This window comes from Condylura cristata, unplaced genomic scaffold, assembly GCF_000260355.1.
Source record: "Condylura cristata isolate star-nosed mole 26May11 unplaced genomic scaffold, ConCri1.0 scaffold00031, whole genome shotgun sequence".
In the NCBI taxonomy this organism is placed as follows: Eukaryota; Metazoa; Chordata; class Mammalia; order Eulipotyphla; family Talpidae; genus Condylura; species Condylura cristata.
In genome coordinates, this window is record NW_004567132.1 from 7,202,803 (window position 1) to 7,222,987 (window position 20,185).

Consider the following 20,185-nt stretch of genomic DNA (forward strand, 5'->3'; position numbering starts at 1 on the left):
AAAAAAAAAAAAAAAAGTCAGTGCAATACCTATCAAATTAATATTAACTCCCCCAAGGAAACAAAAAATTTATGAAAGATACACAGAAACAGAAAGGCTAATGCAATCTTCAGAGAAAAGATGAAAAATGAGGCATCACACTTCCTGACTTCAAACTGTTAAATAGCAACAGTAGTCAAACCAGTATGGCACCAAAACATAACGAAACTCAGACCGATGGAGTAGAATATGTGGTCCAAAGATTAACTCTGGTCTTTCCCTGGTGGCGCAATGGGTTGGGATGCAGCACTGCAAGCTGGCCGCAGCTGTGGCTGCTTCAGTTTGAATTTGATCCCCACCCCAGAGCTGACCTACATGGTGTGACAGACCTCTTCTGACCCGCCTGCTGCTCCCCACTTTGTCCATCTGCCTGTTCTGCTCCCCACTCTGTCTCTGGTGAACCCTCTCACCCCCCCCCCCATACCTCTGGCTTTTACCCCAGTTCTGTAAGCATAAATAAATCTTAAAAAAAAAATTTAGAGTAAATTGTTTCTGTGAAATGCAATTGAAATTTTGTCAGTGATAGCATTGAATCTCTAGATTATTATTTTTTTAAGATTTATTTATTCATACATACGGAACTGGGGTACAGGCCAGAGTTGCAGGGACGGTGAGAGGATTCACTGTCACAGAATGACGGTATACCTCATTCACAGAGTGGGGAGCAGAACAGACAGATTGAGGAAGTACACTGCTGAGGGGAGTAGTGGGTGGGTCAGGAGAGGTCTGCTGCGCCATGTGGGGTTACCTCTGGGGCCAGGAATCGAACTCCTGTGAGAGCCCTAAATAAATTTATTTTCTTCATTGTGGGTCTTCTTTCTGTAGTCATTGTTCCCCTCAGGATTGGCCCTCCTTTGTACCACCACCCAGGCCCCCCACGTGCCCTTCCTCTGCTCTGATCACTCCCACTTGCCCCCTGCTGCAAAACGTAGATCTGTGGTTGTCTTTTTCCTGGGACCTTGTTCTCTCCCTGTGTGAGGACCTGGTTTCCTGGACCGCAATGGACCAGGCTGCTGTAATGCCCAGGTGCAGCTGTGAAGCATACAGGAATCTCTTGTAAGGCAGGTGTGTGGAATGGGTCTCTGGACTCCCTTGATTTTGGCGCGTAGGCAACTGTCCCATTTTGTCCAGGCTAGTGTGGCCTTCTGGATTCCATACCTTCCCATCCACACTGGTTATACCGTTCTGGTGATGTAACAATGCTGCTTCTGAGTCTTAGTAATTCTGGTGTTGAGACCCTGCTCTCTGCCAGTGTCATGAAGTTCCCTGGGAGTGACAGCCTTCAGTAGGTTGGTCCAGTTCCTTTCATGGTTTCCTGCTGCGCCTGCACGGCAGGGATACGAGTCTGCGCGGGGGACGTCGAGGTTGAAGAGTCAGCACACGTAGATGGTTGCAGCAAAACGTTCTCTCTTTCTCTTATCCTTTCCAGCCTCCCTTTTATACCCTTAATCCCAGGATGTTGGCCTGGGGGCAGGAGGAAATCTCCCTCACATGTGCTACTGCGATCAGGGTGGATATTAATCAGTTGCCCAAAGGTTAAGCCACTCACACAGCTGGCAAGATGTCTTCTTGTGCTTAAGCAGCAGACCTCTCCTTTTCACCTGTTGTCCCCTCAGCAGTGTATTTCACTTGATCTGCCTGTTCTGTTCCTTACTATGTGTCTGGTGAATCTTCTTACTCTCTGTACCTCTTACTATGCCCCAGTTCTTGTATGCGTAAATAAATAAAAATAAATATTCAAAAAATTTTCCCAGTTATTTTATTGCTAATTTTTATTTTTTTGGTTTAGTTCTGTTTGTATTTGCTCAGTACACTTAGGTATTCTAATGTTGGGTACATAAATTTACAGTTGTTATATTTCTTGATGAATTAATCTCTTTAGTATTATACGGTGATCTTTTTTTACTGCTTTTGACCACTTTTAGTTCAAAGTTATTACCTAAAAAGTATAGCTATCCATGCTTTCTCCCATCTGGACCAGGGGTTTGGTTCTCCAGACCCTGGAGATATTATAAGTGCTGAGGCTTAACCCCTGCACTACCAAGGAGGCCCCTCATTTCAGCATATTTGGGAGTGTGATGGGCCTCATGAATTTGGATGCCCCACTTCTCTCCCCAGGTTGGAAAGTTTCCAACTATTACTGCTTTAAATGGACCTCCTGTATATTTCTCTCTTCCCTATTTCTGGGATTCCCCCAATACATGTTTTGTTTCTTGTGAAAATATCTTATTAGTCCTTCAGACTTTCTTTGCTCTTTTTCATTACTTTTCCTTCTGATTGGATAACTTTATCATCTAAGTTCATAACTTTTTTTTTATAATAGTTTATTTTTACATGATTTTGTGCCTTTTCCCATCTCAATTGCAGTCCCCATGGGCTTCCCAACACCAGATCATCTGTGTGCAGTCACCATAGTCCAGTGCACTTCTCTCCACCACTGTTTTTGATCCCATTCCCCGCTCCACACCTGTAAAATGTCTCTGGTATATAGCTGTTCATTATTATTATTTTCTCCCCCGGTCCTTTACACTCTTGCTATGAGTGAAACCATCTGGTATTTTTCCTTTTCTTTCTGGCTTATTTCACTAAGCATGATCCTTTCCAACTCCATCCATGTTGCTGCAAAAGACATGTGTTTATTTTTTTCTTAGTTGCTGAGTAATATTCCATTGTGTACATATGTACCACATCTTTTTAATCCAGTTATCTACTTTTGGGCACTTGGGTTGATTCCATGTCTTTCCAGTTGTGACTAAAGCAGCAATAAATATGTGGATGCAGGTGTTTTTTTTTAATCAGTGTTTTTGTGTCTTTTGGGTAGATATTTAGGAGTGGGATTGCTGGGTCATATGGAAGCTCCATGTTTAGCAGTTTGAGGAGCTGCCAAACAGTTTTCCATAGTGGTTGTACTAGTTTGCATTCCCACCAGCAGTGCAGGTGAGTCCTTTCTTCTCTACATCCTCGCCAACATTTGTTGTTGCTAGTTGTTTGAAGATGTGCCATTCTCACTGGAGTGAGGTGGTATCTCGTTGTGGTTTTAATTTGCATCTCCCTTATTACAAGTGATGTTGAACATTTTTTCATATGCTTGTTGGCCATCTGCATTTCTTCTTTGGAGAAGTGTCTTTTTAGCTCTTCTGCCCATTTTTTGATGGGGTTGTTTATTTTTGTTGAGTTTCACCTGTTCTAGGTATATCTTTGTGATCAATCCTTTATCACTAGTTTTGTGTGAGAAAATTTTTTCTCCAATCAGTGGGATGTCTGTTTTTTGTAATTTTTGCTGTACAGAAGTTCTTTAACTTGATGTAGTTCCCTTTCCTTTACTATTACTGAAGTGTATATCATGTAGTGTTTCGCCCATCTTTGCTTCCAGATATTTTATGGTTAGTTCATAACTTTTAAAAAAAAGATTTGTTTATTTGTGCATACAGGAACTAGGGCCAGAGGACAGCGGGTGAAAGGATTTACCAGCGACAGAGTGGGGAGCAGAACAGGCAGACTGACTGAAATGCACTGCTTAAGGAAGCAGCAGGCGGATCAGGAAAGGTCTTAACACTCCCATTGAGCCAGCAGGGAGGGCCCTAGTTCATAATCCTTTTGGTTATTTGAGTCAGCTGTTGAAGCTGTCTTCAGTTCACTCCTTATAATTAAGGTATAGAATTTTTTTGGTGGGGGGGGAATGGCCTCTTGTTGAATTTTTCATGTAGGTCATACATTGTTTTCCTAATTTTTTTCTTTTAAATAGTTTATTTTTCCATCATTTTGTGCATTTTCACATCTCAGTTGTTTTCCTAATTTCAGTTGCTTGTTCATGAGGCTAGCAAGCATTTTTAGAGGTTTTGAATTTCTGGTCAGATCATTCATATGTCTTCATATTGTTAGGGTTATTTATTGGGGCTATATTAGCTTCCATTGCTGGTGGCATATTTAGGTGTTCATGGTCCTCGGTTCCTTGGATCGGTATCTCCAAGTACTTCAGTAGGGAAAGGTTGTCTTCACCAGTACGCTAGGCTTGGGGCACCTGACTGTTCATAACACCGACTGGTAAGCTGGGCTTGCTGTTAGGGACTAATTGGGTGGGGCATGTCTGTGCTGTGAGGTCATGCTGCTGGCTGGTCTGTGAGTGGAGGCAGAGCTATTGGGTGGGCTCCTTAATTAGATGGGGCTGTTAACTTTGCTCTTGAGGGGGCACCAGAGGGGCTCTGCACTTGCATCTGTTCCAGCAGGGTCTCTGGTATGGCTTTTAGCAGACATGCCACAGGTTGGACTCTGCAATTAGGCAGGTTACAGAGTCAGCTCTGCAGTTGCTCCTGCTGGGTGGGCCCTCGAATCTGCTGAAAAGGTAGGGGTGCCATTCACTGGGTGGGCTCTACGTTATGGTTTGGCTGTAGGTTGGTCTTCGTGGTTGAAGTGGGGTTCCTATTGAAGCTCCCTTTTTGGAGAACATTGTAAACTTTTTAGTAATTGAGCAGGGCTGTAGGCTGTTCTCAGAGGCTGCCCCTGGTCACCGTTTAGGTTCCGTGCTTATTGGAACCAGAGGTTGTGTTCAGTAGTTGGGCAGGACTGCTGGCTGGCTACCCATCAGGGTAGGACTATAAGGCAGACTCCGAGGCTGACCCAGTTTTCTGGATAAACTTTCTGGATGTTGAGACTGGAGTGTGCAGCAGCTCAGTGAACTGGGTGTGGTAATAGAATGGACTCCACAATTGAGTTTGGCCTATCGATTGGAGACCAGATCAGGCAGAATTGCCAACCAAACTCCCTGGCCAGAAGGGACCACCAACTTATCTCCACAGGTAGGCACAGGTGGTAGGGATTTCTGTGCATACACCCCCTGAAGCAAGAATGTGGTCCACCAAGATCTAAGTGTTGCTTAATGAAGCTCTATCCCTGTTTTATTCCCAGTGGCTCCCTTGAGGTGAGGCCTGTGTGGATCTTATAAGAAACCTCTGAAAATAGTAAGGACTCTGAATGTCCATACTCTGCTTTGTTCCCCTTCTGGAGACACTGTGTGCTCAGTAAACATGTAATCAAGTCAAGTAAACATGACATTAAAGTGTAGTGTCTCATCTTAACCTTTCCATGCAGTCCTTACTAGTCTGGTCTGGCATGTGCTTCATCCTCATTCCTGGTTACTGGTGTTTTTACAGTAGTGTCTTGCCTACATATAATTGCTTTTGGTCTTATAAGAGGAACTGACATTGGGAATAACCTGAAATCAGTATTCTGGTCTTGAAAGAAATAGAGCTTATATGGGATCCAAACAGAACTTCCCCTAACTACCTCTGTCCCTGCTTTTCTTGGTCAGCTCTCCTTTATGAGTTCTGTCTGTCCTCCTTTCCCTTTTGTGATTTCTCCTTAAGATAAGCCTGTATCCTGTTTGACATGGCAAAGAATATTTGGGGACAGAAAAAGACCCACTCACTGCAGCCTCACACTTCGTCTGGCCCTTGAGTTCATGTGTGTCTTCATTGGCCAGGTTCTGCCCCTGCCTTTTTTATTTGCTTGCCTCTCACATGGGACAGGTGAACAGGGACATTCTGTATTTTTTGCAAACTTACCTTGTCACCAGCGCTGGTGGCATCCTGTGAGGGGCGGGTTGCTCACTTAGACAGGGCAGTTTTGCATAGCCAGCTACTACTTGATAAGTGAAGGTCACATTTTGTTTATTTTAAGGTACAATTAAAGAATCTGATGGGAAGCACAAGGGATTGATTGAAATACCCAACCTTTCTGAAGAAAATGAAGTAGACGACACTGAGGTGAAGTATCTGACGGAGTTTTTGTCTTTTTTCAAAATCACGATTCTACTATAGATACTGGGAACTTGAAAAACTTTACCAATCACACACATTATGATGCATGAATCCTGGGAGTAGTTTTGGAGGGCTGAGAAGAATTGCAGTGTTGAGGGGGGCAGCAAGAGGTATGGGGCAGTGCTTAGGAAACAGGCTAGGCCTAGGAAGCCAGGTATGGAGCTTGGACAGGTGACTGCCCTCTGTGGCCTTCTAATCTATGGGATTAGTGCATCTTCCCCAGGGCGTTATCAATTAAATATGACAGTGCATGTATATAAAGTGCTGAGGCAGCTTGCACAACTTGGCAAATGGTATTTTTTCCTCCCTTCTTACCCCTTTCCTGTTTCCCTTTAATAGTGAGAATTCTCACCTTCTAGCTGTGATCTTGGCTGTATCATGTGTTTTTTCATACTGCATGTTTTTCCCTAAACTTGTTAGTACATATTCCATTAGACTGGCTTTCCTAGTTCTTTGGGAAATAGGGCCTGTGTAATTACCAGACTTTTTAGTTAGTGCCCCTCTTAAGTCGACAACTGATTCTGGGGTCAGACCATTTGTACAGTAGCTGTATTTTCTAAACTATGATAGGTTGACAAAGGGCTTTCTTCATTTGTGGACATGTTCAGTGTGAACTCCTTCAAGTATTTAAAAAGTAAATCATACCAAGCAGTTTGTCTATGACTGGCCTTTATTATGGGTTGTAAAATGCCATTAGTGGGTCTGTCTCAAACATATCTTCAGACGTGGTGCTGTGTGGTTACAGGGGCTGGGCTTTCGGTGTGTTGCAATCAGAGCCATCTGCTGAGAGGATTTCTGTCGGCAGGGTAAACTGGTCTTCTCGTTCCAATGGTGTCACTATGGAACAGAGTCTTCATGTTGGAACTGGGACTTGGGACCCGCTCCTCTGAGCCACAGGGACAGTAGTGACTCCAAACATGCCCCTTTTCATTCTGAATAGACCGCAGAGGCATCCTTAGAGCAGCAGCTTTCTTCTCCCTCCTCACTCTCTCCACTGTCCTTTTTCCTTCCTCCCACCCTTTTCTTCTTTTACCTTTTTCTGTCCTTTCCAGCTCTCTTCCTTGCCAAAAAAGGGTTGTTTAAGCCAGCTTATGTTGACACTTTGTGTTCCAAGTCACAGTGGTTTTGGGGTTCTAGATCAGCACTGTTCAATAGAAATATCATGTGAGCCACATGGAACTAAAATGTTTCTAGTAGCCACAAAAAAGTTAAACAGGTGAAATTACAATTTTTATTTAGCCAAAATATTAAAATTAACATTTTTATAAGTAACTACTATCAAAATTATTATTGGGGTTATTTTACATTTTTTCTCTTAAGTCTTCAAAATCTAGTGTGTTTTTGTTTTATAGCACATCTCAGATCAGCCACATATTAATGTCCAAGAGCCACATGTGGCTGTGGCTACCACACTGGACAGTACATTTCTAGACCTCAATAAAAGCCATGGACTACATGATCAATATAACAACACAACACAGAGTAAAAAACTATGCAGAGAAAAAAACTTATTCAAGATTTGGTGGCCAGCCACCAAATCAGTGAAGTCTTGATTTAGAAACCTATGTTATCTTTTCAAACTCTGTGCAGAAACCTGTCTCATCTTTTATATTCACCTCTTCCCCTCCCTACACTATCAGTATTCTCATTTATCTCAGTGTTTGTAAGAATACATCAAACCAGATTTTTCTTAGATTTGTATTTTTCTGATTTGTAGGTGAATGTGAGTAAAAGGAAAGGAGATGGGGACATACTGAAGGAACTTATGAAAACTGCAGGCACTGCCAGGGTCAGGGAGGCCCTTGGAGATTACCTGAAGGCACTTAAGACAGGTAAAGAAGGTGTCCCTTGTGAACCAGAGGGTCCCTTTTCTATTCATCTAAGTTATATATTTACTCAAATTATGGTGTGGTTGGATTCCCAGGTTAGGCTGATGTCTCTGTTTCCAGAAATAGTTCTTTGTGTTGCAAGGTAATGTAAGAGCTGGAGGATGAGAGCTAATTGAAAGACCGTAACTGATGATTATCATACTGTACACAGTGTGAACCATTTTGCCTACAGAATTGCTATAGTAGTTTTCTGGAATATTAATCAGTTGATTGTGTAATTATTGTTTAATGTCTGTCTTCATTGCTAGACTATAAGCTCCATGAGGGCATGGAAGGTGTCTGTCTTGTTCACTTGCTGTATCTCCAGCATCTAGCACAATGCCCAGCACACAGTTGGTGCTTAATACGTCATTGTTGAATGAATGAATGAAAGTGACAGTAGGTATAACAAGTACTGGCTTACCTAGGTAATCCCCTACTCTGAGTGGAATGAAATTGTCCTCATCCCTAAATTAGAGCAGCTGCTCATCAGGAAAAACGACCAACAGGGCCTCATCTTTGAACTGTGCAATGAGTATCTGTGTATTGGCATAGATGGGCCTGGGGTTGCCACCTTCCCATGAGACTACCTTTGTGGCTGACCCAGGGTTGAATACTGCCAGGCGAAGTTTTGTGAGGTGGTGGTAAAGCGCTATTTATATCCAGCTCTGACAGTGGGTAAAGACAAAGTTGTATAAAACTGAGCTTTTTGAGAAAGGACATCAGAAAATATTTCTATTTTAGCAAGAACTAGATAAAGTGAAATATTAAAAGAAAGAGTGAGGCATTTGTTGCTATGGGACTTGTGTTTATAATTAATTTGGTATGTGGTAATATAAAATGGTCCTGAAATTGTATAATAATAGTCCCTATAAGTATCAGTTCACTACATGCTGTTTTGGGCTTTTTGACTGTTCTAAAAAGGAAGAAGATCTTCATTAAAGTAACTCTGTTTCTTTGTAGAATTTACAATAGGAATGATTTTACCAACAAAACCAACTCAGGAATTGACTGTTAAAAGGAAACTGAGTGAGAATGCATTGCAGGTATGACGTCTGGTGGCCAGTAGTTTATGACTGGAGACTGGGAGTGGGCGCTGCAGAACTCTCACTAACAGCAGACAACTGTAAAGGATTGTGAGGAGGGCCAGCTAATGGCACCCACGTGCCCTGCCATGTTCTCTGAAAGTGATGAAATCAAATTTTTCATCCTTGATGACAGGGAATGTATAGACAAGGCCTTTTTGTGGGACAAATACAGAGTTTAGAAAGGCAGTATTTTTTGGTAGCAGCAGATTGTAAAATCAAGTGGCTCAAAAGTTCATATACCTCAGTGGAAGACCCTTCTCTCTAGACTTAGGTTGGGAGGTCTTGCTTCTCTTCTAGGAATCTGTGAGGTGGCAGTAGATTTTGTCTTTATGGCTACTGTCCTTCATGTGCTCTTTCTGCTCTTGGGCAATAAATAGGATTTGAGGTGTTCAGCCATAGTCTGAGGTTATTGCAGAGCCAATGAGCTGTTGGTGCTAAAAGGCTTTTCATGTCTCTGGAAGGGGTAGTGTGGAAATTGGGACAGTTTTAAGGCTGGAAGAGTGAAGTAAGTCAAGTCTAAGTAGTTCTGTCTAAACACACTAATTATTCTTTGGAACCTCTTGAGATTCAGGCTTCCCCTCCAGTGGCATTGGGTGTAAGGATCCCCACTGTTGCATTGCATATGACGGAACTATTTGACACAGCTGTAGAACAGCTGTACCGCATCTTCACCATGAAGGATGTAAGTAACTTCTCAAGCCAGGATTTTACATGTAGACACTAAGAAAATGTGCAGCCAAAACTGGGGCGGGGTTTTTGGCTTCCTGCCTGGGTACTTGAGTGAAAGGACCTAGAAAGGTGGTGATGGAAGTATTGCGGGTATAGCTTCTGAATATTTCTTTCTGCTGGGCTGGGGGTGAGATGTATTTAGTGAGTTTTCTAACTCTGAAAGAGGGGAGGATGAAGCGTTCCCTTTTTAAGTAAAACTATACAGATGAAAACCAAACCCAAACCGTAGTAACTTATGTTTGTATTTTACATGTAGGTTGAAAGTTGATAACATACTGTAATAACATCTCTATGTTTTACCTTATTAGTTGGTGCAAAAATTTTCTAAATCTCCTGCTGTAGTAGAAGCTGAAAAGGGAGGGAAATTCCAAATGTTTCATGGGAATATCACCGGTGAATATGTAGAACTGGTAAGTAATTGTAAAGTTATGGAAAAGCAAGCTCGGACTGTTTATACTGCTTTAAAATCCCTTTTCAAAAATCCATGTTCTTAACTTGCTTTGGGATTTTACCTAGACATAAGGAACCTTGACTTTATTATATAAAGTTAATTACAGAGCAAACAAAAACTGTCATACACTGTGTAATGATAAAGATAACCCCCTAGTCTTCTAGCAATTGTGCAGATACTTGTGTAGAAGTTGCAAAGTTTTCTATCCTTGATATTGGGGCATTTTGACAGTAGGCACATCTAATTCTCCATGAGGTTGGCATGTAAACTGGAAGACTGCTGTTTTTTATTCTTCTAGTACTTAGTAAAACCTTGACAGGATCTGGTGCTTTTCTGTCTTGTATTGTAGGAGATTTTTTAAAAGCTGCTTTCAATGGGCTTTCCCTTGTTTTCAGTTAACAAACAAAAAGATCGTCATGAAGTGGAGATGTAGGAACTGGCCAGAAGGTACGTTCTTGGTAACTTTTAAGGGTTCAAAAAAACTTGATGTTTTCCCCACCTTAAGTATGAAGACCAAGTAGACAATATGTGTAAATTTTTCCTTGATGGTGCAGTTAATAAACTTTTGGTTTTCTTCCAGAGCACTATGCAACAGTTGCATTGGATTTTCTGCCTACTCCAGGACAAACTGAATTACAACTGGACTGTAAAGGAGTTCCAGTCTGTAAAGAAGAAAACATGAAATTCTGTTGGCAGAAGCAGCATTTTGAAGAAATAAAGAGTTTACTGCAACTGACCACCCTAAATGGTTGAATTAGATTTTATAAGGGCATTATTTTTGTAAGTAGATAAAATGTCAAGTTTATCTCTTATTACGCCTTTAAAATAACACTCGATGTACATGGAATGAAATCCAAGAACTACATATCTTAAGGCAATGTTTACTCTCTACAGCTAGATTCTGCATTGAGTGACAAGCACTGTAAAATTAGGTATTAGCCTTACCTCCCAGAGTACCGTAGTTAAAGTTGCTCAGTCTTGCTTTTCAGCTGCAGTTTAGTCCAGGAATACCAAAAGTAAACAGTAGGTTCATGCTAAAGGTTTCTTAAGATGTGTAGCTCTCAGGCATGTCGCGGTGCAGGCAGGTTAGTTGGCTATATCATTATGGCTTCTCCGTGCCATTCTTGGTTGGCCTATAGGCTAAGTTACTTTTCTGACTGCCGCCTTATAATGAAATAGAACATAGGGTTGAGCATTACCCAGTCACAATGTTCTCATAAAGTTTAATCTGAGAAGACTGAAGCAACGTTTGTAAACAAATGAAAAGTCATCACAATCAGTTTTAATTAAGTGCACAGAATAGCAATCAGTCATATCAATAAAAATAAAACAATTATTTTTACATCAAGTGTGCTTTATTTCCTCCACAGGTATTCTGTTAAATAAAGCACCATTTATATACTGCCAGGCCACAGCTAAAGAGGATTCTTTACAGAATCAAATTTCTTGTGGTTGTTCCGTATACAAGTAAACTTAATTTTGATAATAAGAACCACAGCGATCGGAGGCAACCTGCCTCTATTATAAGGTACAAAACTGGCACAGAGGACACCATATTATACACAGTAAAAATGCTGTAAGTTTAAATTACATTGTACAGGGTTACGAAACCCTGTTTCTCCCAGACAGCCATATTAAATGAAAGCCACTACAGTGAACTCTTAATTACATAAAACATATCATTATCTGATTGCCCTTTAGAAAGTATACTGAAGATGCAAATTTTTTCATCTGGAGTTCTGCCTGACCAAGAATTAAGCCTATATAAATCTATCTTGCCATTCAAGCAGAGAGCACTGGACAAAATGAAGCACAAAACAGAAATAAGCAAAACTTATACAAACAGCATTGTGGGAAAGGGAGACCTTAAAAGTAGACATGCTACACCTATTGTCAAGAAGCAGCTTGGTTTCCTTTGCCAGATATCCTTGTGACCACATGGATCGTAGATTCAATGGTCCTACACAGGGTATCTAAAATGTCGTGTTGCTGCATGTGACTAAAGAGTCCTCTGGAATGGCCACAACTAAGTGATAAAGCAGCCTCGGGGTCCTGGGAGGGCAAAGTTTGACCATCACAACTTCTCAAGTCGGCCAAGTCAGAGAGAACAGCAGAGATAGAAGTAGAAGGGAATTCGGAGTCTTCCTCTGCTAGGTTTGAATCCTTGGTACAGTGGAGGTCTTTAAATTCTTTACTATCTTCAAATCTACAACTATTGGACTGTTCTTCTGCATGCTGTGACCTGATAGTTGACATGTCTTCTGAAAATGAAGATGGAACTTCCATTCGGTATTCTTTGACAGAACTACTTTCAGGGGAAGGAAGATCTTGTTCAGTTCCTGGATCGATAATTGAAGAGTCTCTTGTCTCATTGTCTGAAGTGCTAGTTGGGGTCAGGACCTCCCTGGTTTCTGTTTTCATGTCGCTGATACAGCTGTCTACAGTGTGCTCCTCATCACTGCTCACGCGTCTTCTTTTAACAGGAGTTGCCCCTTCATCATCTGTGAAAGTGAACATCAAAACATCTGAGGGGAACCTTTAAAAATCACACTGGGGCAGGTGTTTGTGGGAAACTTCATTTTTAGCGTTTACATGCTTCTAAGTCAGGTACATAGAATGCATTCTTCCTTTTCTCCCCACCTTAAAAGTAATGATACCAGCTCATAAAACTAACCTTTAGTTTTTCTTTCTTTGGCTTCTTGCTCTTGGAGTGAGTTTCTTTGCTGCAGACAAGTCCTGCATTTACTTAAAAGCTCTTGCAGAGTTGGAATGAGGGCTGGATTTAATTGCTTGGGAGTGTGTACTGAAAGGAGCAAAGCAAGTGCCCGCAGGTCCTACAAAAACCCAGACAGGAACACTTTTAATTTCCAAGGCCAACACTTAGACAGTTGTTTATAGTTTAATGTACACATTTACGTTCCCAGGAAGCCATTCTGATTTCTCTGGCATTTTCTAGAAGAATATTGACTACAAAAAGCCAATGTTGGGATATTATTGTTTGTTACCAATTCACTACCTCATACCCTGCACTAGTTAAGAGTGCAGACTCAAATAGTGTTTTTTTCTGAAAATGGAAAAGAAAAACAGGTATTTCATTCAAAAACAAAAACACTATAGGTAGGGCCCTCCCTGGTGGCACAGCAGGCTAAAGCACAGCACTAAGAAGCTAAAGCCACTTCAGCATGAGTTCCATCCCCACCTGCCCTGGAGGTGACGCACATGGGCATGGCAGACCTCTCCTGGCCCGCCCGCTGCTCCCCTCAGCAGTGTACTTTATCAGTAGGCCTATTCTGCTTCCCACTCTGTCTCAGGTGAATCCTCTCACTGCCCCTGTACCTGTGGCCTGTATCCCAGTTCTGTCTGCATAAATAAATCTTAAAAAAAAAGAAAAACACTAGGTGGTCCATGAGAAAATCAGACCTGATTTTAGAAATCAGTTTTCATATATGCTCATTTCCAGTGGATGTCACAAATAACATGGTCTTCCTCACCTTTGTAACATGTATCTTGTTGCCTGGGAGGATGCTGCTGGATGATGTGCTGACATCACGTTCACAGGCAACTACACAAGGTAACTAATTCCTTAGTCATATCTATTATAATTAATCATTAGCTCTGGCAAAATATTGGGTTGTCGGAAAAGTCATGACATTTTTCTAGCAAAAACTCATGACTTCTGACAACTTTTGTAGCAAAAAGTCATGACATTTTTCTAGTAACATCACAAGTAATATTTTTAAGACGTACACAAGTAGATAAAGGGAATTTATCCTAATGACATTAGCCCCTACCACCTTCTAAGGTAATAAAAACTTACATTCCTAAAAGATAGAGTGAACAAAAGACTAAAAATTTGTTGACTCTTTATCAAGTAATTGCTTCAATATTAAAAGTTTAAAGGTTAAATTTAGAGTTAATGTAAGAAAGTCATGAAGTACACGATCATTTTCATACTTCTTACCCCATTTAAAGAAGCACTTGCTTTGGAAATTTCAACTCGGTTGGTGAAATCAGATTGGAGACTTTGATACTGATTTATCAGGTTAGTAATAAGAGTGCTGATCAAGTTGGCACAGTTTGCTTCAGAAAACACTTGACCTTGAACCTGAAAAAGATTTTTAAGAAATTTCCAAAAGACCAATAGAATGAAAAAATAGTTTATTGTAAGTAACGGCATTTCCAAAATACAACTTACTTTTAGGAGGAAATGTGTCATGAATGTGTAGACAATGTTGTTGTTTAGGAAAGTTCTTTCATCCATTAGGATACATTTTATATATTCTGCAAAAACAGGATCTTCACACAAAAGCTTGATGCAGTTTTTTGACATAGCAGACTAAAGTGGAGAGAAGTAGTATTGAATAACTACAAATATTAAAACACTTTCTGATAAACATCTAAAGTCATTTTAAATCCTACTAGAAAAGTAACTCTTGAACTCCGTCTACTAAGCTTTCAAATGTTGTCCCAATAAAAATATCTTGAAAATATGGGAAGAGACTTGTAAGAAAGACTGAATGGCAAAACTATAAAATTTTTAATGCAGTTTTATTCAGCGTTAATAAAATTAACTTGGAAAAAATGATGTATTAAATAGGATTGAGAATGTTTTCAGATCAATTAATGGATGATAGGTAACCAAACCTATGAAGAGAAACAAGTTTTAAGAATTCCCTAAAATGCGTTAAAGTGTTTACTCTGTAGTCTCATCAGCAATAATTTGTTTGGAAAATTCCCTCCTACAAATACTGCAAAGGTGAACAGCAGACTCTCATTATCTCACATAGAAGTAGTGGGTCCCAAAATACGGAAATTTTACTAAAATTTGGTTTTCCTGTTTTCAAATGGTGTTGGCTCTTAAACACAAGTAGTATGTCTTTCTGTAGATACTTCCCCTTGATTTATATGGAAGATAAAACAGACTACTTTTTTTTTTTAAATAGGAAAAACTTTAGATACTATTCAAAGGCTACCTAAGAAGTTGAGAGTCGAGTAAGACCAAACTCAAGGTTTTTAAATCCTTGAAAAGCTGTTTTTTCCTACCAGTCAGGGTTTCTATATGGTGGTTTTTGCATGGTTCTTGAGAAACTGGGGCTGTAAGGGCTTTGGAAGATAATGGTTTGTGTCTTAAGGGAAGTTTTAGATGGTAGCTAAAACTGGCGGGGTAGGGAGGGGAAAGAAAGCAAAGAATAGTAGAGAGCAATATAGACAAATTGGTAGGAAAGTAACAGGCAATGAAAGAATACAGAAACTAAGAAAAGCAACGACCCAAATCAAGAATAATGAAAAGAGCAGCAGCAGTACAGGGAGTAAAAGCAGAGATGTGCTTCAATGAGTAAATGACTCAGCTTAAAAAAAAACAAGCATTTTGTGACTGCTTATTATATTGGACTATATGATCAAATATAGTAGCCTTTCAAAGAGTCCTACTACAGAAAACAAAATAACACTTCAGGGAATAGGAGTTCAATTAGGGACAAGGAAACAGAAAAACAGCTAATATAGTATCCTGAGACACATCCATTAGAACAGCCTACCAATGTCTAGACAGGAGGTTGTGTATTTCAGATACTGCAATGTGGGTAAAGGTGTATGCCACAGACTGACTCATCTCTCCCTCAAGGGATAGACAGATACAACCAGGCAAGAAACCAACTTTTTCCTGAAAAGGCTAGAGGCCATTCTTCATACTTAAACCAAGGGACAAACCAAATTGGACTAATGGACTAATCTGATTTTCCTCCTCCTGGCTGCCATTCTCCCTCCACAACTTAATAATTACTTTAGGCTGGCACGTACTTAAAAGTTGGAAGGATACAGTGTTGCTTTCTATTCTTAATGACAGTTAAGAAAACATGCATTAGACTCCTGAAAAAGCTATTCCAAAGTAAAAGAGCAGCACTACTAATGGACAGATGGCTACAGTGTTTTATGCTGGAGTGTTCTGCATGCTGGGGGGAAGCAGGAAACAAACAAAGGGAGGCAGGGAAAGCCCCGAGTAGACACATGCCTTCTTCCCCCTCATAGCTTTCTATTTGGAATTTTTACCATACTGCTAATAACCTGTAAGCAAGAAATTTAATTACAAACAGCTTATTTGAAATATTCTCTCACAACTCTACTGAAATAAACTCAAAGGGCCACTGGATGCCCAATGCTTAATAGTTATTTCTATTAGTCATATTTTACCTACCAATATTCTAAAATACCCCCAATTTCCAGTCAGTTTTTAACCCATTGTTCCTAAAATTACTAACATGGTCACTAAGAGATAAAAGACCAAATCATCTAAAACTCTTTCTTTACCTGAGTCTGGCATAGCTCAGTCCAGAGTTTGGGGAACAGTGCAAGATGAAGTGGCAAACCTTCATAGGCAACTAGGACACCTAATATTTGAAAAGAAATCAGAATAGGTTATAAATTATACTACTCAGGTATTAAACTCCACAGGTACATAGAAGCTAGTTCTATTCAGAATTATGCATATTTCCTATGTATGTTTTAGAAATATATGAAAGACTTAAAGGGGAAGAATTGATTCCAATGTCTTAATCAATGCAGGAATTTAGAATGCAGTCATTTTGATTTTACTTATATCCTACTCCTCTTTCTTAGAAGGATCTGAGGCACTTCTTGAGTATTAAGAACTTTACCTGGAGCATTTTACTGCAAGTGGTTCCAAAGCTTTCTAGGATTAAGTTACCACTCTGTATACTTGATAATGAGACTGCATAATTTGAAATAGACTGCAGGGGGAGGGTGGTACAAGGTGAAAAGCAGAATGTGCAAAGTAAGAGAAACTACTGTCCTTAACATTTTTATCCTGTATTTCCAAAAAACAGGAGACATATCTTTGTTGTAGATTAAGTAAACACTGCTCTAAATCTAACAGCATGCCAGCCTTGTCCCTAGGGTATCCACTTACATTATAGTTGGGGTTTAAGTCAGATACCTATTCGGAGTTTCTGTGTGTTTAAAACTTTCAACTATTCTAGAGGTGAAATATGTCTTTAAGAAATTTGTTGCCTCTGAAGTGACAGTAACAGTCAAACTCCACACTCCCAACCTCAAGGAAATGTGTAACCATGGAGGAGTGATCTTCCTCCAGCTAAGAAAAGTAAAAAAGAGACCTGAAGGTGGCAAATTTCTTCTGTAAACAGTTTAGCCTGTGTCATTGCCTTATGATTTCTGTTGCAACTACCCAACTCTGTAGAAGTAGTGTGAAGAGGCCACAGCACTAGTGAATGGGTATGTGGTTGTCTTTCAATAAATGTTATTAATAACTATGAAACTACCTTATATAACATTCATGTTTCACAAATGTATAAGGTTTTTTTTTAGCCAATTAAAAATTTAAACACCATTCTTAGCTTCAGGTAGCTCACTGGTTACACTAAACAGGCAGGATTCAGGCTACTGTTTACCAACCTCTGGAATAGACCAAGGATTTGAGATAATCTTAGACATTTTACCCACAATAAGGATCACAGACTTCTTTGGATAACTGACTTGGTGATTGAACTGACTTCCTTTCTGTTTTCCAAGATTATCCCTGTTGCAAAGAGCAAGGAAACCATGGTTGTCTTCTTTGTCTTTAGTTAATCCGTTTGGGTTGGAGGCATTTATTTACCCACTATAAATCACAATACACACAAGCAAATGACATGTCAAAACTGCTGGCTATAGAGAAGAGCTTCTGTGTGCTCATGTTCCTACATGACAAGCAGAACAGAAGCTGGCAAATTGGCAGGTCAAATCTGGCCCATAGCTTATGTCCTGCATATCACTATGAGCTAAAGAGTTTTTACATTTTCAAAGGTTTAAAAACACACAGCTAAACAAAATACACAGCAGTTCACTTCACCCGTGAAGTCTGAAATATATACTGTCATTTGCAGAGTCGGCCAACCCTTCAGCTATATGCTGCCCTGACATAAACCCAGCCTGTATACTAAACATTTTAGTCTTCCCCAACGCCTAAATTCTTCCCAAAGTAAAACAATCTTCATTCCTATACAACTACCAAAAACCAGCACCATCACAACAAAAAGGCATGAGGGCTTTCTATGTGCTAATACTAGTTCCAAGTAGTAGTCGATAAAAATATCATTTTACAATGGAAGAAAACAAGTATGTCCTGACTATCATGCTAGGTATTAGGTATGTTAGGTGATCATTTAATTTTCTCATCTACTTGGGGGCATTATTTTATCTTCATTTCTGCTCCCATTCTTTTGGAGGAAATTAAACTCCAAGAGCTCATGTAATCTGTTCCAGGTTAATTGCAAGGATGAGTATTATAGCTAAAAGTCGTCTTCAGGCCCTCCCTGGTGGCGCAGCGGGTTAAAGCACAGCACTGAGAATCTAAAGCCACTTCCTCATGAGTTCGATTCCCGCCTGCCCCGGAGGTGACCACATGGCGTGGCAGACCTCTCCTGGCCCGCCCGCTGCTCCCCTCAGCAGTGGACTTCGTTGATCTGCCTGTTCTGCTCCCCACTCTGTCTCTGGTGAATCCTCTCACCCTCCGCATCTCTGGCCTGTACCCCAGTTCTGTATGAATAAATAAATAAATCTTTAAAAAAAAAAAAAAAAAAAAAAAAAAAAAGTCGTCTTCAGTTTATCTGATTCTAAAGTCCATAATTTTTTCAATAATCAGTGTTTTACCAAATGCTAATTTATTCATGTATAAATTTTATGACTCTTACATCTATCACCTTTATTGTTAATACTTTAGACAGACTACAACTACTTCATCACTAGACAATACAACATGGAAAACTGTAGCTGTGGTTACTATTTTTGTAATAATGTAAAAGTTAAGCATTTATTAATATGCTTGATTTTCTGGGACCCATCTTATTTATCTACTATACTTTGGAGAACACGGCTATCAATGATGCACTGAAGGCAGTTCTTTCACACTCCTACCTATTCACCTCCTAGCTGTAACCTCTCTGGAAGGAAGGTCATCCCATGAAAGCAACAAAAATTCAGTTTCTAGCACTTTCAAGTAACACTGAAGATCTGGAACATCATGGATTTGACTTAAAAAAAAAAAAAAAAACCCAATGATTTTATTTCACTCTCCATTACCTTCTGGGGGTGTGTGTCTACTTTGTACATGGAGATGCAAGCATCAAAGCTCTTAGGCATACCTCCAAGTCTTGTCTTAGCAAACAGGATGGGTGGGCCTAAAATACTGCTTTCTGTCCCTCTTATCTTTCTTTATTCTATGGTAACAGGGTCCACAACTCACTACCTCCCTGCCTCCATTAACTAAAACACAATAATCAAAAGCTGTTCCAAACATGCCCTTTTCTCACTTGGTAGTATCCCTTATCTACTATTAGAAGTTGCTGAGTATGGTAAGAGAGCTTTCTTGGGCCTCCCTGGTGGCTCAAAAGGTTAAGTCTCAGCACTATGAAGCTGTCAACAGCCACTGTAGCAAGAGCTGGAACCCCCACTAGGGAGGTGACCCACAAGTTCAGCAGATTTCTCCTATCTCGCCAGCTGCTTCCCTTAACAGTATATTTCACTGAATCCATCTGTTCCCCATTGTCTCTGGTAAATCCTCTCACCCTGCACCTCTGGCCTATACCCCAGATCTTGTGTGCATAAATAAATCTTTTAAAAAAGGAGAAACATCTTAAAAACTGCTTTTCTAGGTAAAATGGTAACTCAGATGATTGCTACGAAATATTCTATATGCATATATACCAGTTAGGGCTTCTCCTAGCTGAATTGTCACAATTCTTTGTCTAGTTCTATACAGGAATGTTTATCCAAGCATTTTCCATGGGAAGTGATAGCTTTAGTCAATGGATTAAAAAAAAGCCCAAGACTTGTGCTCCACTGCAAGACTGAATCATCAGGATGCTTAAGAGTCTATCACATATTTGATTCTCCCAATTCCCCCTTTCTGACTTCATAGTGCTGAGCAACCTAGTGCTGTCATTAACCCAGCTTCCCCTATAGATTACTGAAAAAACCTACCAGTCCCACTAATTTTCACATCCCTGTGCTTTTGTAAGTTAGCAAACTGGTAGTTTATGTCTTGTAAATTACTATACATTAACCTAGGATAAATGGATTTGCCCTTGGTAGATTGGAAACAGCTGGCTTCTAATTTTCACTGTATGAATGATACTAATCTAAAGAATATCCATCATTTAAGGCCTCTTTGGGAGACTAGTC

The 20,185-nt window shown here is 40.1% G+C and overlaps 2 protein-coding genes and 1 long non-coding RNA gene across 5 annotated transcripts in view; 1 reads left to right on the forward strand and 2 right to left on the reverse strand.

Moving 5' to 3' along the window:
• The window catches only part of AHSA2 (AHA1, activator of heat shock 90kDa protein ATPase homolog 2 (yeast)), a 29,863-nt gene extending 18,530 nt beyond the window's left edge, over positions 1-11,333 (forward strand). Inside the window, exons 3-9 of one of the 3 annotated variants that reach the window (XM_012731486.1) lie at positions 5,716-5,801; positions 7,573-7,687; positions 8,687-8,769; positions 9,377-9,493; positions 9,849-9,950; positions 10,387-10,438; positions 10,572-11,333. In XM_012731486.1, coding sequence (XP_012586940.1) covers positions 5,716-5,801; positions 7,573-7,687; positions 8,687-8,769; positions 9,377-9,493; positions 9,849-9,950; positions 10,387-10,438; positions 10,572-10,744 — 728 coding nt within the window. In that variant the 3' untranslated portion in view covers positions 10,745-11,333. Of the gene's footprint in view, positions 1-5,715; positions 5,802-7,572; positions 7,688-8,686; positions 8,770-9,376; positions 9,494-9,848; positions 9,951-10,340; positions 10,439-10,571 lie in introns of those variants that run through there. The other 2 variants (XM_012731487.1, XM_012731488.1) reach the window with 2 other exon arrangements.
• Positions 6,515-10,579, reverse strand: LOC105854254. Its single transcript, XR_001145946.1, has 2 exons — positions 10,491-10,579; positions 6,515-6,999 (listed from the first exon to the last, which is right to left on the reverse strand). It is a non-coding gene; the product is annotated as an uncharacterized LOC105854254 (long non-coding RNA).
• The window catches only part of USP34 (ubiquitin specific peptidase 34), a 216,771-nt gene continuing 207,913 nt past the window's right edge, over positions 11,328-20,185 (reverse strand). The window contains exons 76-80 of the mRNA XM_004691429.2: positions 16,298-16,377; positions 14,187-14,327; positions 13,953-14,096; positions 12,666-12,825; positions 11,328-12,492 (exon numbers count right to left, since the gene is read on the reverse strand). Of these exons, the coding sequence (XP_004691486.1) occupies positions 11,885-12,492; positions 12,666-12,825; positions 13,953-14,096; positions 14,187-14,327; positions 16,298-16,377 (1,133 nt within the window). The 3' untranslated portion in view covers positions 11,328-11,884. The remainder of the gene's footprint in view (positions 12,493-12,665; positions 12,826-13,952; positions 14,097-14,186; positions 14,328-16,297; positions 16,378-20,185) is intronic.